We start from the raw sequence: 24,705 nt of genomic DNA, 5'->3' as shown, positions 1-24,705 counted from the left end.
TTTTTTTTTACACAGTACAATGTGTTGTAATGTGTACTATGGGAAAATAATTAAATATTCATCATAACGAATATATAGTGCTATATTCTAAATATTGTGCCGATATTCGTAGCAAAAATTCAAATTTCGAATAGTCGTGCTAAACACTAGTGTATACATTTTTTCTGCATTTTTATATGGCCAGAATTCCAGAGCACGTTACGTTGTATACTGACTACAATTTAATATCACACTAAAACATTATATATGTGAATAAATATAGTTCTTACTCTTTGTTGAGTGTTCCTCCTATGTTGATACCACAGTGAAATTGTAACAGAAAAACAAATTTTGTTGCAAAGGGCTCCAAATGTCGCAAACCAATACCAGCAACATGGTCACTTACAAAGCATCACAGCAGCAAAAATCCCACACATGCGCACATGAGCCAAATGTATTGCACCATGTGCAACTTTTGATAAATTAGGTGCATGTACACATAACTGGAGCCTTGTAATTTAGTTTTAAAAATTTGTGTAGCTAAACACACCACAATGAAAATCTCCCTAGAAAGTTTTTCCTATGCAGTACACTGAACTAGTGTTGTATCTGTCCCATTAATTTTCTCCCTCTGCTGGAAACTAATAGGTATTGCAGATAAAAAAAAGTTCATGAAGATATTATACAGATGTGTCCTTTCTTAGATTACCTTTAAATTGAATATGTTCTGAAATATATGGTGTGAGATTAATACAGATTCACCAAGACAGTGCAAACTGGGAGGAATTTAAGAAGGCATTTAAGAAGGAATGGGAAATGATCCTGACAGATTTTTCCATTTGGTTCATCAAACTGATAATACAGTACGAAGAAAAGGCTTTGCATGATATACAAGGTAATATTACAGCATTACAGCACAATGTATTATGCAAAGTTTTTATTTGCATTTTTTTTAAAGCCAAGAAAAACGCCAATTCTGCCGCATGGTGTTTCTTCAGCCAAAAAACGCTGCGACCAGATGTTAGCTGTAAATCAATGAGAAATCGCAAAATTCTTTTTCCACTTTTTTCGTTTTTCAGTTAGGCGTTTTTTTTTTATCCTTTTGGTGTTTTTTTTTACTCTTTTTTTACATTTTTCAGCTCCTTGCCGGTTTTGCAAAATTGCAGCATGTTGAGCCACTGGCGCTTTTGTCCCCTGAAATCGTGGCGTTTTTCTCCCATAGAAGTCTATGGCAGTAAAAAAACGCTTTTAACTTGGGCATTTTTTCAGGCGGTTTTTATTCTCTTTTGGACTTTAGCGATCCAAAAAAGTGGTGGAGATACCTTTTTTTAATAAAATTTCATAGGGTACCATTTAAAAAATACAAGTGTGAAGGTATCCAGCTCCTTGTAGCCTGCAGCGTCTCGGACCAAGGCAGACCAGGTTCATATGGAAAAGAAGAAAGATGGCCCGGCGCTGTCAGGTCGGTGAATATTGAGGAGTTTGTTATATAAAAACCATACAGGTACAGGTAAGTGACGCGTTTCGACCGCTAGTGTGCGGTCTTAGTCATACAAAGTCACAGTCACTTTTGTATGACTAAGACCGCACACTAGCGGTCGAAATGCATCACTTACCTGTACCTGTATTGTTTTTATATAATAAACTCCTCAATATTCACAGACCTGACAGTGCTGGACCATCTTTCTTCATTTAAAAATAATAATAAAAAGGATACAGTAGTGATGGAAAAAAATAGTATCTAACGAAATTTATCTTTTTTATTACAACATTTTATTAATTTTTAAACAGGGATCAATTTATGTGTGCGGGAAGGGACCTAAAAATTTAGCCGGCAATAATAAAAATGTAGTGTGTGTGTTTTTCACCTTTTTTTCTTTATTTGTTACATTTTTTTTAGCTAGTACTACTACTCCCAGCATGGAACACACTGTTCCATGATGGGAGTAGTAGTACCTGTACTAATTGACAGATCGCCCGGGTTCCATTGTGATCCTCCTGTATAATGTATAGATGCGGCCGGCCACTCTTCTATGGTCTCCTGTCCTGCCGTATATATACACCTATTCATATTTCCCGCAGAGAGCTGTGATTGGCCAGATGGTACCAGCCAATCACAGCTCTCTGTGGGATAAATGAATATGTGTATATATACGTCAGTAAAGGAGACCATAGAAGTGCAGCCGGCCGCATCTATACATTATACAGGAGGATCACAGCAGGTGTCAAGAGTGACACCCGCTGTGATCTTTCCTTAACTGTAGGTACTACTACTCCTAACATGGAGCACACTCTGCTTCATGCTGGGAGTTGTAGTACTTGCATTAATAGACAGATCGCAACAGGTGTCAGAAGTTACACTTGTTGCGATCTGTCTATAAATGTAGGTACTACAGCTCCCATCATGGAGCAGAGTGTTGGGAGTAGTAGTACCTGCAGGTAAAAACCGATCATAGCGGGTATCACTCCTGACATCCGCTGCGATCATCTATAGCAGTCTCTGCACTATACTCCGGCCGGTCACTTAATCAGTCATATTTCAAGCTGAGAGTGGTGATTGGCTACAACCATCCGGCCAATCCCCACTCTGGGCGGAAAATATGAATGAGTGATGTTCTATTCACATCACTGGCCAGAGTATAGAGCAGAGATGTGAGCGCCGTATAGAGTCGCTCCACATCTCCGCTATATTATGGACAATCGCATCAGGTGTCACGATTGACACCTGGGGCGATATGTCTATTAGTACAGGTACTACAACTCCCATCATGGAACAGTCTGTTCCATGCTGGGAGTAGTAGTACTACCTAAAAAATGTAAAAAAAAATAGAGAAAAAAAAGTGAAACACACACACTTTATTAAAAATTAATGAAAATGCTGTTCTCAAAATATAAATTTTGTTAAATAAAAAAAATTTCCATCACTACTGCATCCTTTTTTTTTTTTTTTTCTTTGGCACTCAAAAAAAAAAAAAAAAAACGCCAAAGGGGCCAAAAATGCAATTTCCACACAAATGAAAAAACGCCAGAAAAAAATGCCCTTCCTTACGCAGGAAATTGCACTGCCGTTTTTTAAGGCGTTTTTTTCCAAACCAAAAAACGCAGGACAAAAAACCAAGAAGAAACTTAGCCTTATAGTTTGAACATCATGCTATGTTTATCAAACTGGATCGTGAAATACAGGAGAACCTAGATAAACTGGAAGCCTCCATTATGGACATTAAGCAGGCCAAGTATATCTGTGACATACAGGACTAATAGACCAATGATCTCAAAACAGAGCCTCAAACAGACTATAGATTTGGAACTTCTCTGTATAGATCTGGAACTTCTCTTAAAGGGGTACTCCGCTCCTAGACATCTTATCCCCTATCCAAACGATAGGGGATAAGATGTCTGATCACAGAGGTCACGCCGCTGAGGAACCTGTGATCTCTGTGCTGCACCCGGGATTTGTTTAGAGCGTTGGGTGCAGCCCCGGAGCCTCGTGACGTTGTGGCCACGCCCCCACCCATAGGCTTGCATTGAGGGGCGGAGTGTGACGTCACACGGGGCGGAGGCTTGACGTCACATCGCTCCGGGGACTGATTTTAACTGGGGTGCTGCGTGCAAGATCACGGGGGTCCCCAGCGGCGGGATCCCCTGCAATCAGGCATCTTATCTACTATCCTTTGGATAGGGGATAAGATGTCTAAGCGCCGGAGTACCCCTTTAAGGACCCGGGGTTTTTCCGTTTTTGCATTTTCGTTTTTTCCTCCTCACCTTTACAAAATCATAACTCTTTCAATTTTGCTCCTACAAATCCATATAATGGCTTATTTTTTGCGCCACCAATTCTATTTTGTAAGGACGCTCATTTTTTATAGGAATTATTGATTACTTTTTATTCATTTTTTCATGATATAAAAAGGGTACAGAGCCCTGCTTGTCCGCTTTTTACAGAGCCCTGCTTGTCCTCAGTGTACAGAGCCCTGCTTGTCCGCAGTGTACAGAGCCCTGCTTGTCCGCAGTGTACAGAGCCCTGCTTGTCCTCAGTGTACAGAGAGCCCTGCTTGTCCTCAGTGTACAGAGAGCCCTGCTTGTCCTCAGTGTACAGAGAGCCCTGCTTGTCCTCAGTGTACAGAGAGCCCTGCTTGTCCTCAGTGTACAGAGAGCCCTGCTTGTCCTCAGTGTACAGAGAGCCCTGCTTGTCTTCAGTGTACAGAGCCCTGCTTGTCCTCAGTGTACAGAGCCCTGTTTGTCCTCAGAGTACAGAGCCCTGCTTGTCCTTAGTGTACAGAGCCCTGCTTGTCTTCAGTGTACAGAGCCCTGCTTGTCCTCAGTGTACAGAGCCCTGCTTGTCTTCAGTGTACAGAGCCCTGCTTGTCTTCAGTGTACAGAGCTCTGCTTGTCCTCAGTGTACAGAGCCCTGCTTGTCCTCAATGTACAGAGCCCTGCTTGTCCTCAGTGTACAGAGCCCTGCTTGTCCTCAGTGTACAGAGCCTTGCTTGTCCTCAGTGCACAGAGCCCTGCTTGTCCTCAGTGTACAGAGCCCTGCTTGTCCTCAGTGCACAGAGCCCTGCTTGTCCTCAGTGTACAGAGCCCTGCTTGTCCTCAATGTACAGAGCCCTGCTTGTCCTCAGTGTACAGAGCCCTGCTTGTCCTCAGTGTACAGAGCCTTGCTTGTCCTCAGTGCACAGAGCCCTGCTTGTCCTCAGTGCACAGAGCCCTGCTTGTCCTCAGTGTACAGAGCCCTGCTTGTCTCCAGTGTACAGAGCCCTGCTTGCCTTCAGTGTACAGAGCCCTGCTTGTCCTCAGTGTACAGAGCCCTGCTTGTCCTCAGTGTACAGAGCCCTGCTTTTCTGCAGTGTACAGAGCCCTGCTTGTCCTCAGTGTACAGAGCCCTGCTTGTCCTCAGTGTACAGAGCCCTGCTTGTCCTCAGAGTACAGAGCCCTGCTTGTCTGCAGAGTACAGAGCCCTGTTTGTCCGCAGTGTACAGAGCCCTGCTTGTCCTGCCCACACTTCCTGTATTTTGTCTCTGCAGAGAGACATATAGGTAATAGCTGCAGAGATAGGACAGCATTTTTTAACTCAAAATAACACATTTTTAAAACCAGTGTGTATAACAAATATACATAAATTATTATGTACATTATAAAAAAAACATTTTTGCAAACCACAGGTACACTTTAAAGACTCTTGTTCTTCTACCTGTCAGCCTACATTCTGCACAGGCATCAGTCTTCACTGTTATCCAGTTGTTCTTCAAGGATCAGGCCCATAATGCACTGTCATAGGTCATATTGTGCCCTAAAATATCAGTAGAATGTAATGCTTGTACCTAAAAAAATATCACTGTATTTATAGTGTCCCCAAAAAAATGTATTTTTAATGGTTGATACCAGTAGTTCAGGTTACAGTTTTGCTGAAATCTATTGCTTCCAGTGTTACCGATCATGTCATTAGAATTCTGGTTAGTTAATAGTATCCATGTCTAAATGATGTCACATGATTGCATCAGCCAATCCTAATATAGTGATGGATAGTAATAGCATAATCCTACAAATGCAATAATATGGTGCTGTGCCGCATCTGCAATCCCAATAATCTATGGGTAAGCCATGGTTTCATTTTCCTGCAGTGCCAACACCAGGGACATTGACGGGTCAAAAAAAAGACAGTGTGGAATATTTATCAAAACTTGTGCAGCGGAACAGAGGAGCATTTACCATAGCAACCAATTTGATTGCTCCTCTTTTTTTTTTTTTTTTTTTAAAGGCCTCAGAAAAATTAAAGCTGGAAAATGACTGGTTGCTATGGGCAACTGCTTCACTTGCCTATCGAGCTGTCTTAAAACTGCAACTAAGGACATGCTTGTTAGGATTCGGCTAGCTGGATGTGGATCCTCTGTGTCAGCGAGGGATTGGCGTGGACCGTGTCGGTGGACCGGTTCTAGGGTTGCTACTGCTTTTCACCAGAGCCCGCCGTGAAGCGGGATGGTCTTGCTGCGGCGGTAGCAACCAGATCGTATCCACCGGCAACGGCTCAACCTCGCTGACTGCTGAAAAGGCGTGGGACAGAAGGACTAGGCAGAGGCAAGGTCAGACGTAGCAGAAGATCGGGGCAGGCGGCAAGGTTTGTAGTCAATGAGGATAGCAGGAGATCTGGAACACAGGCTTTGGACAACACTAAACGCTTTCACTGGCACAAGGCAACAAGATCCGGCAAGGAAGTGCAGGGGAAGTGAGGTAATATGGACAGGGAGCAGGTGGAAGCTAATTAGGCTGATTGGGCCAGGCACCAATCACTGGTGCACTGGCCCTTTAAATCTCAGAGAGCTGGCACGCGCGCGCCCTAAGGAGCGGAGCCGCGCGCGCCAAGACGTGACAGTCGGGGACCGGAACAGGTGAGTGACTTGGGATGCGATTCACGAGCGGGCGCGCCTCGCTATGCGAATCGCATCCCCGCCGGCAATGTCAGTGCAGCGCTCCCGGTCAGCGGGTCTGACCGGGGCGCTGCAGAGAAAGGAACGCCGCGAGCGCTCTGGGGAGGAGCAGGGACCTGGAGCGCTCGGCGTAACAATGCTGGGTATGGTAGTTTCACATTTGATGGAGATTTGTTGTAATTTCTCAGAACTGTATACCTATGACAGTTTTTCCGAATCAGGGTGCTTCCAGCTGTCGCAAAAATAAAACTCCCAGCATTCCCGGACAGATTATGGCTGTCTGGGCATGTTGGAAGTTGTAGTTTTGAAACAGCTGGAGGCACCCTGGTTGGGAAACACTGATGTTTGAGAAACTGTAGTGATTAGAAGGTCAGGGGTTTTTTGATCTTCCCTTAAAGTGGTACTCCAATGGGGGGAATTTTATTTTATTTATTTTTTTAAATCAACTGGTGCCAGAAAGTTAAACAGATTTGTAAATTATTTCTACTTAAAAATCATAACCCATTCAATGCTTATCAGCTGCCTTATGCTCCAGAGGAAGTTGTGTAGTTCTTTGACCACAGTGCTCTCTGCTGCCACCTCTGTTTTTACTTTGGACAGTTCCTAACATGGACAAAAGGAAAAATGGTCAGAAAAGAGCACTGTGGTCAGACTGGAAAGAACTATGCAACTTCCACTGAAGCATACAGCAGTTAAGTACTGGAAAGGTTAAGATTTGTAAATAGAAATTTTCTGGCATCAGTTGATTTGAAAACATGTATTTTCCACCGGAGTACCCCATAAATAATTTTGCCTAGAAGTTTCTTACAAGATACAACAGACGCCATTCAAGTAGATCTTAGCCAGCAGTTGAGTTCAGCACTTGGACAGCTCCTGTCCAGCACTATGTCTATGGAGGCTGAATGAGCTTTGTGAATGGCGGGCTCTACTGCAGAGGTCTTCAGCTTGTGTCCATCCAGCTGTTGCGAAACTGCAACTCCCATCATGCTGTAAAAGCATGATGAGTTGTAGTTTTGGTTAGTTGTAGTTAGGCAGCCAAATATTGGGACCTATCTACTGGAATGTGTGGCTTCAAACATCTAGAGAACCTCCTGTCTCCGGCCTCTGGTTTTCTACATAGACATGTGTGGTAAGATCGTTTTGGAATTCACCCCCAAAAATTCTGTTATTATGAATGTGGTGTGAAAAATCCAGTGCATTGCTGCTTACTGAAGGGGCCACTGGTCTACTGGAAGGTGTAGCTCCAAATATCTAGAGAACCTTATGTCACCAATAGCCTTAGTATCTTGAGACACACATTTGTTTGGAATCTGTAGCTCCAAACATCTAGAGCAGTGTTTCCCAGCCAGGGTGCCTCCAGCTGTTGCAAAATTACAACTCCTTTTGCAACAGCTGGACGCACCCTGGTTGGGAAACACTGCTCTAGAGAACCTCATGTCACCTGCCTCTGGTTTTCTACATAGACATGTGTAGTAAGATCATTTTGGAATTTATGAATGTGGTATAAAAAATCCAGTGCATTGCTGGCTCCAAACATCTAGAGATCCTCCTGTCATCAATAACCCTGTGGCCTTAGTATCTTGAGACAAAGATTTTTGTGGAATGTGTAGCTCGAAACATCCAGAGAACCTCATGCCACCAGCCTCTGGTTTTCTATATAGACATGTGTTTTAAGATAATTTTGGAATTCCCCCCCCCCAAAAAAAAAAAAAAAAAAAAAAATCCAGCTACTGTATTATGAATGTGCTATGAAAAAAGTCAAGTGGATTGCTGGTTACTGTAAGGGCCACTGGTCTACTGGAATGTGTACCTCCAAACATCTAGAGAACTTCCTATCACCAGCCTCTGGTTTTCTGCATAGACAGGTGTAGTAAGATCATTTTGGAATTTTCAAAAAAATAAAATAAAATAAATCCAGTTATTGTGAATGTGGTATGAAAAAAATCCCAGCAGATTGCTGGTTACTGAAGGGGCCACTAGTCTACTGGAATGTGTACCTCCAAACAGTTAGAGAACCTCCTGCCACCAGCCTCTGGTTTTCTACATAGACACACATAGTAAGATAATTTTGGAATTTGCAAAAAAAATAAAAATAAAAAAAAAATCTAGTTATTATGAATGTGGAATGAAAAAAATCCAGTGGATTGCTGGTTACTGAAGGGGCCACTGGTCTACTGGAATGTGTACCTCCAAACATCTAGAGAACATCTTGCCCCCAGCCTCTGGTTTTCTACATAGACATGTGTAGTAAGATCATTTTGGAATTTGCAAAACAAAAAACAAAACAATCCAGTTTTATTATGAATGTGGTATGAAAAAATCCAGCGGATTGCTGGTTACTGAAGGGGCCATTGGTCTGCTGGAATGTGTACCTCTAAATATCTAGAGAACCTCCTGCTACCAGCCTCTGGTTTTCTACATAGACATGTGTTTTGAGATCATTTTGAAATTTGCAAAAAAAATTAAAAATAAATCAGTTATTATGAATGTGGTATGAAAAAAAAAATCCAGTGAATTGCTGGTTACTGAAGTGCCCAAAGAAGATAGTGGTAGTAGGAAGTGCTGTAGAAGCAAGGCAGCTCCTAGTGCTCAGCTGAGTCCCACACCCCTCCTCCTCCTCTTCACATCAGTCTTTGTCAGCTCTCAGCAACACATCCTGCGAACTAGCTCCTACCACACAGAACACAGGGAGCCAGAGAATGGCAGTGCTGGGGGCTCTTACTTGCATCCACACTCATCTGCAAACCTCTTTTACCTTCACTGTAAAACTTGGAGCTAATAGGAGGAACCTCTCAGAAGTCTAAGGGGACTTGCATTGCAGTTGGCTACTAAGATTGCATCTGCCTCTTTACTCCAGTGTTTGGTTGTTTGCTGTAGAAAATACACTTTAAAGGATTTTCGGTAAATCTGCTAGGATGGGAGGGGGGAGATGAGCAGAGAAGGCAGCAGACACTTTCTTCTTCATCTTAGCAGCATGAGAGGAGGAGCTGGTCCCTTCTGCAAAGTGGGAAAGGTGAACTGGTTTGTCTAAGGGAAGGCTTGCACATCAGGAGCTGTGTTGGGTCCATCTCTACAGGAGAGGGAGAAGACCATCTGGATGTGATCTGAGAAGAGATGAGTTCCTTAGGAGCTCAGGGTGATAGGTGTAAAGAGAGCAGCTGAGTGCTTCCAGTTCAATGGGCTGTGAGCTCAAGGGAGTCAAGTGCAAGAGTTGAGTGTCAGTTCTAAGGAACATGGGGAGTTCAGATGAGTGAAGTCTTGCATGAAGGCTGCTGTGGGCTTTGGAAAAGTACTTGTTCTGGGTGGGATTTTTTTGTGTAGTTATCTAGGAGAACTTCAGCTGGGTGTGATCTCAAAGGAAACCACTTGGGTTGTGAGCACTCATCTCAGGAGACACAAGAACAGCCAGGCTGTAAGCCAAAGGCAATTTGCCCTCTCTGCCAACCTGGGTGGAGAGGGGTAGGGAGAGGTCAAACAGAGCATCAAGCTCCTGGGTTTACAAGGATGGTGGTAGGAAATGCCTGGAGACAGGGAGCAGGACATCTGCATGAAGGCACTCACCCTGGTGGCGGACCTGTGCAGTAGTGGCATTGTGGAGAACGAGAACTGCCTGGACTTCATCTACTACCGGATAGACAGAGCCAGACCTCGTCTGAATGACTCAGGTAAACTTCAAGCTTGATCTATTAAGTCAGTGTTTCCCAACCAGGGTGCCTCCAGCTGTTGCAAAGCTACGACTCCCAGCATGCCCGGACAGCCTTTGGCTGTCCGGGCATGTTGGGAGTTGTAGTTTTGCAACAGCTGGAGGCATTCTGGTTGAGTAACGCTGTATGAAGTCAAGTCCACGTCCATTGCACTAGAAGTATCTTTGTAACCCAGACTGAGAAGTTGATGAACTACAAGTTCCAGTATGATTTTCACTGGAATATTTGAGAGGCGTTTTCATTGATAATGCTCTTTATATGAACATTCTGAAGTATATGTCTCCAGGTCATGGTTCTCAGGATAGTACATTACCTTGTGTGTATGTGTGTGTGTGTTGTTTGTGTGTGTGTGTGTGTGTGTGTGTGTGTTGTTTGTGTTTGTTGTTTGTGTGTGTTTGTTTTGTTTGTGTGTGTGTGTATGTGTTGTTTGTTGTTTGTGTGTGTGTGTGTGTGTTGTTTGTTGTTTATGTGTGTGTTGTTTGTTTGTACATTCAGTGTACATTGTAGCTTCCAGGATCTCACATCATGTTATGTGCATTAACTAATTGTTTTGTGTTTTGGAGTAATCCAGGCATATTGGGAATGAGAAAAAAAAAATCCTTTGTGTAAATCTCATGGACTGATCTGTGCAGAGTATGAAGTCCAAATAAGCATAGAAAGCAATATCATCATTATTGTAATGTAGGGACACAATTTACTTACATTCAAATAGTTACCATAGGATGAATAGCAATCTTTCAGCTAGTGGCTTATCAGATGGAGTAGGATATATTGCTGTAAACTGAAGGTTTCCAACCTGTGGCTCCCCAGCTGTTGCAAAACTACAACTCCCAGCATTACACCACAGCTAAAGGCTGGGATGTCAAGGTATGCTGAGAGTTATAGTTTTGAAACAGCTGGGTTTATGTCATACTGGGAGTTGCAGTTTTTTTTTTTTACAGTTGGGGCCATGCTGGTGCTGGGAGTTGTAGTTTTTCAACTGCTGGGGTCATGCTGGGAGTATTTTGTGACAACTGGTGTGTCACATCATACTGAGAGTTGTAATTTTGCAGTAGCTTGAGGCAAGCTCTTCTAGTTTTGCATCAGCTGGGGTGTCAAGGCATGCTGGGAGTTATAGTTTTGCAACAATTGGGATCTCAAGGTAGGGTGGACTTTTTCACTGGGAGTTGTAGTTTTTTAACACCTGGATCATACTGGGAGTTGTAGTTTTGCAGCAGCTGGTGTGTCAATGTATACTTATAGTTTTGCAACAACTGAGGTATAAGCGTATGCTGGAAGGTATATTTTTGCAACAGCTGGGGGCATGCTGGGAGTTGCAGTTTGATAATAGCTATGGGCAATCCGGAGTTAAAATTCTACAAAGGAATGGACCACTTTGTCAATGAAGCTGCTCTGCCCACATTAAACGTGGCACAGTCATTGCTGGTTTGGAACAGTTGCTGCAAGTTTGTAGGCACAGTGTCAAGGAATGTTCATAGAGAGCACTCCAGAAGCATGTATAATGACTATTTAATCCATATACAATTGCCTTCTGTATCCGTGCTATAACACTAGTAGTTTTGTAGTAAAGAGGTTTAAATATTATAATTTATTATATATTTTTGTTAGAATAAGATGATCACTTGTTTGTAGCATCTTGGACCCACAACAATCGTCTGTGATCTGTAGGGAAACTGGAACAAATGTGGAATTTCTCTATAGCGCTACCACAGGGGACATGGTGCATCACGTAGCTCCTATTTGTATTAATGAGCTGCATGGAAGTGATAAATCCAGGACAACAAGAACTGCTTTTCATATTGGATCTTCACTGCGTCAAATTGATGGAGGCCCCAATAAAGGGAACCCTCTGTTTTTACACACAATGCCCTTAAAGGGTCTTGAAAAGTGTTTTAAGACCAGAGAACACCTTTAAATATATTAACCATATACACTGCCAGATGGCTTGTAATTAGGGAAGAAAAAAAAAGTTGAAATATTTGGGCTTTTGCGCTTATCTGGTGTAATGGTCAGTCATACACATCATAAAGCTATGTTCACATGTAGCAGAAATGCTGCAGGTTTTCAGAATGCTGCAGAATTTAATAAATGCAAGACTTTTCTGTGCAGAAGTTGGCCAGCAATGTAGGAAAAATCCATGACAAAACACAAAGTTTAAAAAGATAAAGCAATATAATTGCCTTCTCTGGTCCCCACCAGTTTCTGTACACAATGACGTGTTGTTACATATGGTCACTGCAGCCAGTGCATTTGGTGTGGATTTTCGATGATGATTTCCCTGTGGATTCTTACAAAATAGTTGCAGAAATTTTCATTATCAAGTTCATTATTTTAAAAAGTACCATAAGGGTATATTCAAATTAAGAATTCACTGTGTTGCAATCTGGTCAATTGTTGAAAGCGATTCTATGTGGATTCTGCACAGAAACCACCATGGATTACCACACACGGATTAGGGGTTAATCCACAACTGACCCACAGGATATCAGATTGCAAATCTGTGGCAGAAATCTAAAAGTCAGCCTCGCATTTCTGCCACTTATTATTTTGCACATCTACAGCACATTATTCCACAATAAAAAATATTTTTTTTTTACCATGACCTACATATCCATTTATTGTAGGCAGATATCACTGCTCATTTTCAGCAGAGAGGTGGCCCTACCTGTTTTTTCCCCCTAATACTCGACTTTGGCTCCCTGGTTTCCTCGAAAGTATACTCGGGAGTGGGCAGTGCTGTCCCGATCATTGCATGCAGGCGAAACCATGCCCACAAGCAATGTCCAATAGTTGCATGATGTGTCTGCAGCCTCAGTAAAATCATGCATCTAATGGACATGGTGTATAGGACAAGAACCGCCCGCCTCCTGTTTTAGAACAGTATCCATCTAGGGAGCGGAAGTTAAGTGCTAGAGAACAGAAGAGGATGGACCTTTTCTGCTCTACGAACAACCCTTTCAATTATTACTGGACCCCGGGCAGCCACTTTTATTTTTGGACCCCGACCCCCCCCCCCCCCCCCCCCCCAAAAGGATAGAATCACATAGTGCATCCTACCACAAAAAAAGTGCAGACTGTCTGTCACTTTCTTTTGAGTCAAGTAACAAGCTGTCTTCATCACCTGTGCTGATCTGGGCTATTGTGAAAACCTGTCTTTCAGCTCATAAAAATTAAGTACCGATAACAGGATTTGCCAATGTCCACAGCAGCTATAGTCTGCTAGAGATTTGACTCTTCACTGAATTGTCCAATATCTCGCCTAGCTTTTCCTGGATAAGATATGCACCTCCTGAAACCTGGTTGCTGCATATGACAGGTACCATGGAAAAATATAGCAATCCCAACCACCATTTCTGTCACTGTCCTAAAGCATTTACATACAGAACTGTGCAGTTAATCACCTGTTGTAGAAATGAGCCTGGGGTGTGAATGGTGGCTGGGGATCCCACATTCTGCTGTCTGGACTCTCTGGTAGTGACTGGGCAGGCACTGGGCTAATGGGGGCTGTATGGGAAACTGCCCCTTTTGCCCTCTGTTAATGTTGATCTTGTATGGAAACCACTGAAACATAAAACTACTAGGAGGTTTCCATTTCTACTGAGGCATTAGAGTGGTATAATACACACAAGACGCCATCTTGGGGGGGGGGGTTGAATTATTCTCACTGGCTTGAAATTTACAGTATGTCATTTCTCATTCGCTTCAACTAAAAACATCTGATATGGGAAGTTACCTTTAAACCAAAAATGCGGTGGATTATTAGGCTTTATTCACAAATAGGAGAAATTTTTCAAAACCTGTGGAGAGGAGAAGTTTACCAGTTGCCCATAGCAACCAATCAGATCAATTCTTTCATTTTAAAAAGGGCCTCTAAAAATGAAAGAAGCAATCTGATTGGTTGCTATGGGTAACTGGTCAACTTTTCCTCTGCACAGGTTTTGATAAATCTCCTCCATAATATTTCAGTCAGTATTTTAAGCCAAAACCAGGAATAGAACCAACACAGAGAAACTTTAAGGGCAAGAGTTGCACTTTCTGTGTTGTGGACTGACTCCTTGTTATGGTGGCTGCTGTGTGTGGATAGAGGAAAGTGACATCTGCTATGGTATGGGGCCGGAGCCTAAAGTGCGGGCGGCATAACAACAACGAGCCTCAGCCTCAGGGAATAGTCAGAATCCCTCATCTCAGGAGTAGCCTGTGGATCGTGGCTGCTGTATATGTCACAATAAAAGTATGGAATGAGGGGGAAGGCCTCTTGAACATTGTATGGCCTATATGTCTGCCGATGCCAGTTTGTAGGTCTCCCCAACACCCTTAGACCCACATCATAGGCATCTCTGCCAGGCAGATCCTTGCTCTGTACTTTCATGGGGCAAAGACCGTAAAACAACTTCTACAAATAGGTGAGTCTTCCTTATGGAGGAAATCCTGGTGAAGCTGATTTTCACTAGCCATGTATTAAAGTTTTTTTTTAGGAGTTGAGTATTGACTTTCAGGAAGCCATCTCAATATGTGGCACAAACGAACAAGCTCTTAGCCTTCTGGAGGAGAGCAACTCTTCAAACTTTACCCATGAAGCATTTCCTGTCCTGTAAGACGTCTTATGCCAGCTTGGTGCCTCCACAAAGAGACTCATTACCCCAAAAGACCTTTGTTGCTATATAGCAGCCCCTTATATGCTTAGATTTTGTGGCTAAAAATATATTTATTACAAATGGGGTTACCTCTAAAATCTACTAATAAAGAACATAAGAACACTGAACATGCAATTTAAAGCACTGTTATAAATAAACATGGAACAGCTCAAATCTTATGGATTATTGATCCTGCTGATATATGTTATGCACACACTCCAGTGGCAAGGATGCATTCAATTTTGGGATCAATGATATCAATAGTGTCCTTGTTCAATGCCATTTGATCTGCATTTAGCACAAGCAGCAATGGTCCTGAAGCTGAAAGCTATTGCATATGTATTAGGCATGTCCTTATAGGCACAGGGGGCATGGGGTGTATCAGGTGTGCCTGTGCAAACTAATCAGCGCGGGCGTAACACAGAAAGTGCTGTTTTATGATACACTGAGCAAACAGAATGATCACAGGATAATCAATGTGACAGTCTTCAGCCTCAGAGCCAACATGCACACAAAGAATGTTATAGTACAATAATACATGTATAATACACATATGTATAATACACATAATATCTGAATCATTCCTGAGTCCTGACTTCTCTTTCACACCTGGCCTGCCCAGTCCAGCTTGGTTAGTGCCTGGTTCCACTTTAAAACATGGCAGCGGCTTCCTAACCAATAAGGAAGCTGGGTAGGTGGTCATCTTGTGAGCAGCAGAGAAAGATGGAGAGCATGCAGCTTCCCTTCCCGTAAAAAAAAAGTACGATAAAGCTTTTTGTGGGTATGCTGCACCCATATTCTCTAGGTAACACCAGGATTTATTTAACTGAACCTTTTAGCACTGGGATTTACAATCCTTAAAAGGGGTACTCTGACATCAGTTAATAAAATATAAAAATGCTGCAGAAACATATCGCATTGTTTACCTGTCTGCCCCAGGTCTAAAGCCACCAAAAAAACATTTGTTTTGGAGGTCTTAGTCCTGAATTTCCTGGTTGAGCAGTTTCTCAGTAGTACAATTCCCAGAATTCAACTTTCCCTCAGCTCTTTATCACAGTCCTCCCACTCTGCTAGCTCCCTTCCCAAAACACTCCTGCCAATTCTCTGTCCAAACCTATTGAAGAATATATCAGTACACAATCAGGAAGGTTGCAGCACCTGCTGCACACATTCCCAGTCTGCTCCTCTGCCTGTGTCATTGTTCAGCCTAAGGCAGCATGCTGTAAACATGCCTCATTCTCCCTAAATGTCATAATGAAGACTTGAATGTGTTTATGATTGCATGGTGATGCAGGTTGTGATGCAAATGGTGATGCAGGTTGTGGGGGCTGATCAAAAGTAGTGGCATTAACCAGGGGGTAGGGCTAGAGCTCCCAGACAAGATCTAGACAAACCTCCTTAGACAGCAGAGAATGATACATGTCTTGGGAGAAAGGGAGGAGCTGACAATGAAAGGACTACACAACCTCCTGTAAATCACACAAAACCATTCTAAAACCAGTGCAATTTGTGATAGCACTATACTAGTAAGTTACATATTTTGGGGGTGATCTTATGCAAATACAATTTTCTGATAGCAAAATAAACCCTTTAAGTTCAGTTCAGTTGCACCACTAACATGGAACATTAGGGGGCTTGTCAGATGTAAAATACTGGTGCAATATCCCCTAAAAAAGCCTAAGTGCATTCATTTCCAGTAAGATTATTGACAGCGAATCTGTTTTACTCTACCCAAGAGAACAGTCTTATACAACTACATCTCTGTTTCAATACTCAATACTTATTTGAATCTCAATTTTAGGAATATAAGATATCATATCTAGGGGCACGGTCTGGTTAGTAAATATCCTATTCTGAGTTTATAGAGGGGTCCCCATTCAGGACCCTCATCTATAAAGCAGAGTGGAGATTGGATACAAGGAGCATCTCTGGCTTTGGCTACTGTCCTGCATTATAAAGACAACCCATTGATAGGAATGGACTAAATGGTCCCAGAGCACACTATAAATAATTGTACTTCAAGTCGAATCTTAAATTCCCCACAGTGCAACAATAAAACCTGCAATAACCAAAAAGGGGTAATTCAGTTGTCAGTTTATCATTACGTGATGTGTAACTGAAGTACAAATCAACATGATTGATTGATAGATAGATAGATACAAAGGTAGGTTGGTAGGTAGATAGATTGATATCAAAAACTTAATTTTTCCTACAATGGTACTGTCACGATGCCGGCTGGCAGGTAGTGGATCCTCTGTGCCAGAGAGGGATTGGCGTGGACCGTGCTAGAGGATCGGTTCTAAGTCACTACTGGTTTTCACCAGAGCCCGCCGCAAGGCGGGATGGTCTTGCTGCGGCGGTAGTGACCAGGTCGTATCCCCTAGCAACGGCTCAACCTCTCTGGCTGCTGAAGATAGGCGCGGTACAAGGGAGTAGACAGAAGCAAGGTCGGACGTAGCAGAAGGTCGGGGCAGGCAGCAAGGATCGTAGTCAGGGGCAACGGCAGAAGGTCTGGAATCACAGGCAAGGAACACACAAGGAACGCTTTCACTGGCACTAGGGCAACAAGATCCGGCGAGGGAGTGAAGGGGAAGTGAGGTGATATAGGGAAGTGCACAGGTGTAAACACTAATTGGAACCACTGCACCAATCAGCGGTGCAGTGGCCCTTTAAATCGCAAAGACCCGGCGCGCGCGCGCCCTAGGGAGCGGGGCCGCGCGCGCCGGGACAGAACTGACGGGGAGCGAGTAAGGTACGGGAGCCGGGGTGCGCATCGCGAGCGGGCGCTACCCGCATCGCGAATCGCATCCCGGCCGGAGGTGGTAACGCAGCGCCCCGGGTCCGTGGAACCGACCGGGGCGCTGCAGTGAGGGAAGTGTAGCGAGCGCTCCGGGGAGGAGCGGGGACCCGGAGCGCTCGGCGTAACAGTACCCCCCCCCTTGGGTCTCCCCCTCTTCTTGGGGCCTGAGAACCTGAGGATCAGACTTTTGTCCAGGATATTGTCCTCAGGTTCCCAGGACCTCTCTTCTGGACCACAACCCTCCCAATCCACTAAAAAAAAAGTTCTTCCCCTGACCTTTTTAGAGGCCAAAATCTCTTTGACAGAGAAGATGTCCGAGGAGCCGGAAACAGGAGTGGGAGGAACAGATTTAGGAGAAAAACGGTTGAGGATGAGAGGTTTAAGAAGAGAGACGTGAAAGGCATTAGGGATACGAAGAGAAGGAGGAAGAAGAAGTTTGTAAGAGACAGGATTAATTTGACACAAAACTTTAAAAGGACCAAGATAGCGTGGTCCCAACTTATAGCTCGGGACACGGAAACGGACATATTTAGCGGAGAGCCATACCTTGTCTCCAGGGGAAAAAATGGGAGGAGCTCTTCTTTTCTTATCTGCGAATCTCTTCATGCGAGAAGAAGCCTGTAAGAGAGAATTTTGGGTCTCTTTCCATATGGTGGAAAGATCACGAGAAATTTCATCCACAGCGGGCAGACCAGAGGGCAAGGGGGTAGGGAGGGGGGGAAGAGGGTGACGGCCGTACACCACGAAAAACGGAGATTTGGAGGAAGATTCAGAGATTCTGAAATTATACGAGAATTCGGCCCAAGGTAGAAGATCTGCCCAGTCATCCTGGCGGGAGGAAACAAAATGTCGTAAATAGTCACCCAAGATCTGGTTAATTCTCTCTACTTGTCCATTGGATTGAGGATGGTATGCAGAAGAAAAATTTAATTTAATCTTGAGTTGTTTACAGAGAGCCCTCCAGAATTTAGACACAAATTGGACGCCTCTATCCGAGACGATCTGTGTAGGCAACCCGTGAAGACGAAAAATGTGTACAAAAAATTGTTTAGCCAACTGAGGCGCTGAAGGAAGACCAGGAAGAGGGATGAAATGTGCCATTTTGGAGAATCGATCAACGACCACCCAAATAACAGTGTTGCCATGGGATGGGGGTAAGTCAGTAATAAAATCCATACCAATCAGAGACCAAGGTTGTTCGGGGACAGGTAGAGGATGAAGAAAACCAGCGGGCTTCTGGCGAGGAGTCTTATCCCGGGCACAGATAGTGCAGGCTCGCACAAAGTCCACCACATCAGTCTCTAGAGTCGGCCACCAATAGAAGCGAGAGATGAGTTGCACAGATTTCTTGATGCCCGCATGACCTGCGAGATGGGAGGAGTGACCCCATTTGAGGATCCCAAGGCGTTGGCGTGGAGAAACAAAGGTCTTTCCTGGAGGAGTTTGCCTGATGGAGGCTGGAGAAGTGGAAATCAGGCAGTCAGGAGGAATGATGTGTTGAGGAGAGAGTTCAATTTCAGAGGCATCTGAGGAACGAGAGAGAGCATCGGCCCTAATGTTTTTATCAGCAGGCCGAAAGTGAATTTCAAAATTAAATCGGGCAAAGAACAGAGACCACCTGGCCTGACGAGGATTCAGCCGTTGGGCAGACTGGAGGTAGGAGAGGTTCTTGTGATCGGTGTAAATAATAACTGGAAATCTTGATCCCTCCAGCAGATGCCTCCATTCCTCAAGTGCTAATTTAATGGCTAGAAGCTCTCGATCCCCGATGGAGTAGTTCCTCTCCGCCGGAGAGAAGGTCCTGGAAAAAAAACCACAAGTAACAGCATGCCCGGAAGAGTTTTTTTGTAGAAGGACAGCTCCAGCTCCCACTGAGGAGGCATCAACCTCCAATAGGAAGGGTTTAGATGGGTCAGGTCTGGAGAGCACGGGAGCCGAAGAAAAGGCAGACTTGAGTCGTTTAAAGGCGTCTTCCGCTTGAGGAGGCCAAGACTTGGGATCGGCATTTTTTTTTGTTAAAGCCACAATAGGAGCCACAATGGTAGAAAAATGTGGAATAAATTGCCTGTAATAATTGGCGAACCCCAAAAAACGTTGGATGGCACGGAGTCCGGAGGGGCGTGGCCAATCTAAGACGGCAGAGAGTTTATCTGGGTCCATTTGTAGTCCCTGGCCAGAGACCAAGTATCCTAGAAAAGGAAGAGATTGGCATTCAAACAGACATTTCTCTATTTTGGCATAGAGTTGATTATCACGAAGTCTCTGAAGAACCATACGGACATGCTGGCGGTGTTCTTCAAGATTGGCAGAAAAAATCAGGATATCGTCCAGATATACAACAACACAGGAGTATAGTAGATCACGAAAAATTTCATTAACAAAGTCTTGGAAGACGGCAGGGGCGTTGCATAGACCAAAGGGCATGACCAGATACTCAAAGTGTCCATCTCTGGTGTTAAATGCCGTTTTCCATTCATCCCCCTCTCTGATGCGGATGAGATTATAAGCACCTCTTAAGTCCAGTTTGGTAAAAATATGGGCACCTTGGAGACGATCAAAGAGTTCAGAGATGAGGGGTAGGGGGTAGCGGTTCTTAACCGTGATTTTATTAAGACCGCGGTAGTCAATGCAAGGACGTAGAGAGCCATCTTTTTTGGACACAAAGAAAAATCCGGCTCCGGCAGGAGAGGAGGATTTACGGATAAAGCCCTTTTTTAAATTTTCTTGGACGTATTCAGACATGGCAAGAGTCTCTGGGACGGACAGAGGATAGATTCTGCCCCGGGGTGGAGTAGTGCCCGGGAGGAGGTCAATGGGACAATCATAAGGCCTGTGAGGAGGTAGAGTCTCAGCTTGTTTTTTGCAAAAAACGTCCGCAAAGTCCATATAGGCCATAGGGAGACCGGTTACATGAGGAAGCACAGGGACACGGCAAGGTTTACTGGGAACCGGTTTTAAGCAGTCCTTGGAACAAGAGGGCCCCCAACTCTTGATCTCCCCAGTGGACCAATCCAGGATTGGGGAATGGAGTTGAAGCCAGGGAAGTCCAAGAAGGATTTCAGAAGTGCAATTGGGGAGGACCAACAGTTCAATCCTCTCGTGATGAGATCCGATGCACATTAGAAGGGGCTCCGTGCGGAAACGTATAGTACAGTCCAATCTTTCATTGTTTACACAATTGATGTAGAGGGGTCTGGCGAGACTGGTCACCGGGATGTTGAACCTGTTGACGAGAGAGGCTAAGATGAAATTTCCTGCAGATCCAGAGTCCAAGAAGGCCACAGCAGAGAAGGAGAAGGTAGAGGCAGACATCCGCACAGGCACAGTAAGACGTGGAGAAGCAGAGTAGACATCAAGGACTGTCTCACCTTTGTGCGGAGTCAGCGGACGTCTTTCCAGGCGGGGAGGACGGATAGGACAATCCTTCAGGAAGTGTTCGGTACTAGCACAGTACAGGCAGAGATTCTCCATGCGGCGTCGTGTCCTCTCTTGGGGTGTCAGGCGAGACCGGTCGACCTGCATAGCCTCCACGGCGGGAGGCACAGGAACAGATTGCAGGGGACCAGAGGAGAGAGGAGCCGGGGAGAAGAAACGCCTCGTGCGAACAGAGTCCATATCCTGGCGGAGCTCCTGACGCCGTTCGGAAAAACGCATGTCAATGCGAGTGGCAAGATGGATGAGTTCATGTAGGTTAGCAGGGATTTCTCGTGCGGCCAGAACATCTTTAATGTTGCTGGATAGGCCTTTTTTAAAGGTCGCGCAGAGTGCCTCATTATTCCAGGATAATTCTGAAGCAAGGGTACGGAACTGTACGGCATACTCGCCAACGGAAGAATTACCCTGGACCAGGTTCAACAGGGCAGTCTCAGCAGAAGAGGCTCGGGCAGGTTCCTCAAAGACACTTCGAATTTCCGAGAAGAAGGAGTGTACAGAGGCAGTGACGGGGTCATTGCGGTCCCAGAGCGGTGTGGCCCAAGCCAGGGCTTTTCCAGACAGCAGGCTGACTACGAAAGCCACCTTAGACCTTTCAGTGGGGAACTGGTCCGACATCATCTCCAAGTGTAATGAACATTGGGAAAGAAAGCCACGGCAAAACTTAGAGTCCCCATCAAATTTATCCGGCAAGGATAGTCGTATTCCAGAAGCGGCCACTCGCTGCGGAGGAGGTACAGGAGCTGGCGGAGGAGATGATTGCTGGAGCTGTGGTAGTAACTGTTGTAGCATAACAGTCAGTTGAGACAGCTGTTGGCCTTGTTGCGCAATCTGTTGTGACTGCTGGGCGACCACCGTGGTGAGGTCAGCGACAACTGGCAGAGGAACTTCAGCGGGATCCATGGCCGGATCTACTGTCACGATGCCGGCTGGCAGGTAGTGGATCCTCTGTGCCAGAGAGGGATTGGCGTGGACCGTGCTAGAGGATCGGTTCTAAGTCACTACTGGTTTTCACCAGAGCCCGCCGCAAGGCGGGATGGTCTTGCTGCGGCGGTAGTGACCAGGTCGTATCCCCTAGCAACGGCTCAACCTCTCTGGCTGCTGAAGATAGGCGCGGTACAAGGGAGTAGACAGAAGCAAGGTCGGACGTAGCAGAAGGTCGGGGCAGGCAGCAAGGATCGTAGTCAGGGGCAACGGCAGAAGGTCTGGAATCACAGGCAAGGAACACACAAGGAACGCTTTCACTGGCACTAGGGCAACAAGATCCGGCGAGGGAGTGAAGGGGAAGTGAGGTGATATAGGGAAGTGCACAGGTGTAAACACTAATTGGAACCACTGCACCAATCAGCGGTGCAGTGGCCCTTTAAATCGCAAAGACCCGGCGCGCGCGCGCCCTAGGGAGCGGGGCCGCGCGCGCCGGGACAGAACTGACGGGGAGCGAGTAAGGTACGGGAGCCGGGGTGCGCATCGCGAGCGGGCGCTACCCGCATCGCGAATCGCATCCCGGCCGGAGGTGGTAACGCAGCGCCCCGGGTCCGTGGAACCGACCGGGGCGCTGCAGTGAGGGAAGTGTAGCGAGCGCTCCGGGGAGGAGCGGGGACCCGGAGCGCTCGGCGTAACAGGTACATTAGGGAAATTGAACACTTACCAACAGGTTTCTCTATAAATTAAGGCAAGTTATTGGTGGGTTCCATCAACTGGTCAACCTGTTTTCAGTTTTTCAATGGGGGAACCTAACGTAAAGTGTGACAAATGCTGTGATCCATATAATTTCCAATACAATTGGAATTTCCATTAAACGAAACACTAAATTATTCTGGTTACCCACATTGGAAGTTTCTAAATAATGAAAGGGGCATTCATATCCCATAAAGTGATGCCATATAGGTAGGGCATGCCATAACTTTATGATCAGTAAAGGCATGACTGCTGGGGTCTTGAGATTTAAGGGGCCACATTGCTGAATTGTAGGAAGGTTAAAAATCCAGTTCCATGTATGTGTCTTGTATTAGTAACCACTGTAAAATGCCCTGTTAGTGCATTATAAGGTAATAGAAATGATGCCCAGATTGGGATTTTCTTTACAACCCAGATATGAGGGCCATGTCAAGCCCAATTCTCTCCTCTACAGACTAGCAGAAATCCACTGAAATCAATGGAAGACCATTGATTTTGGCTTTCAAAGCTTTATTTCCAGTTAGACAGCTGGTCCCCTAGCATTAGCAGATGATCCTCAGGGAACAATTGTACCTTACATGATCAGTCTTGCTCCCGATGGGATATAGCATTTCCTGTAGCCTTCTGTGGTATTAACGTTACACTTCCATCACTGTAGGGAACATGTCCAATAATAAAACTATATAGAATAACTACTAGCTATGCAGGTGTCTATTAGAAATTGCTTTGAATGTAATGATAAAGCTGCTTCAGCAGCGTTATGGTATGGGGAACGCACATATGTCAGGAATGCAGATACGTCCTTTTTATAGGGGTTGCCCACAAATGGTCTGCCACTGAAACACCACTACTTTTATCCATGCGGGGGTGTCCGCAGAAATGTTTCCGGGGCCGTGGGTAATCATTTTAATGTCATCCATGCTCCACCTCTTTTTGACAATTTCATGCAGGGGGAGGGGCATAGTTAATATCACATAAAGCACAGACATGCAAAGAGTTGAGAAATGTGGTGAAAAAGCTTAAAGGGGTACTCCGCCCCTAGACATCTTATCCCCTATCCATGACATCCCCTATCCATGGCTATGACATCACTAGTGGGACGTGGTCGTAACGTCACGAGCCTCTGCATTGCCAGTGATCCGGATGTCTGGTGTGCCGCAGCCGAGATCGCTGGGGATCAGACATCTTATCCCCCGTTTTTTTCCCCCTGCAGTCTCCCTGGTATCCATGGGATGTGTCTGTTAGTGCCGTTCGATCCTATTCACTCAAATACCTGCAGTACCAGACATAGATCAATGGACAAGAGTGGAGCTGATTCAGTCTTCATACTGTAAAAAATCACATGATCCGACTTGATACAGATTGTTATATCCCTGTCCACCCTATAAGGAACTTACATTGGATAACGACAGGTGAGAAGTCACAAAATGTGACCTAAAGCAGTGTTTTCCAACCTGTGGCTCTCCAGCTGTTGTGTAACTACAACTTGCATCATGGGAATAGGATGAAGGACCAATAGTCACTCCCCAATCAGTCCCGGATTTATGACACTTTGTATCCAACTCTACTTTGCTTTACTGAAATATGCAGGATTTCAGGGGTAAAACACATAACCAGATTAGCTTTATATAAGCAGGCCCATAAAAAGATGATCCAGCAGATTGCTAGGGGTGACAATTCTTGGTGCGATCTGCAGACAATGTCTAATCAGGTAAGATGTGGAGCTAAAAATGGCTCCAGAAATATGCACAGTGCACATTCTACACTTCATTATTAGAAACCTGTCAAGTCAAACATCCTCTTCCCCTTTCACTGTTAACCCTGAACACGATTCTCCATCATTTCTCTTACCTCTACTGTGAAATGAATGACATTTTGTACAACCTCAGTGTTACAGATAGAACACAGAGACTTACAATCGCTCAGACTGACCCAATGAATCATTACGCTGCCCTGTCTCCATACCTGGGTATATACGTTAGCTGGGGAATATTAGCCAGCCTGGAATAGTGGATGAAACATAGGAAGGATTTTACAGAACACTCCATACAAAA

The 24,705-nt window shown here is 44.8% G+C and overlaps 1 protein-coding gene across 2 annotated transcripts in view; it reads left to right on the top strand.

Annotated features, from left to right (window-relative positions):
• Window positions 1-9,022: 9,022 nt before the first annotated feature.
• Window positions 9,023-24,705, top strand: part of SYT9 (synaptotagmin 9) — a 289,127-nt gene continuing 273,444 nt past the window's right edge. Inside the window, exon 1 of one of the 2 annotated variants that reach the window (XR_008845234.1) lies at window positions 9,023-10,069. Coding sequence is in view for 1 of the 2 variants with exons in the window: in XM_056526597.1 (XP_056382572.1) it covers window positions 9,922-10,069 (148 nt within the window). In the remaining variant the exon portion in view is untranslated. The remainder of the gene's footprint in view (window positions 10,070-24,705) is intronic. The other variant, XM_056526597.1, reaches the window with a different exon arrangement.

Source organism: Hyla sarda, chromosome 6, assembly GCF_029499605.1.
Source record: "Hyla sarda isolate aHylSar1 chromosome 6, aHylSar1.hap1, whole genome shotgun sequence".
NCBI classification, from domain to species: Eukaryota; Metazoa; Chordata; class Amphibia; order Anura; family Hylidae; genus Hyla; species Hyla sarda.
This window is presented reverse-complemented; position numbering and strand designations above follow the sequence as displayed.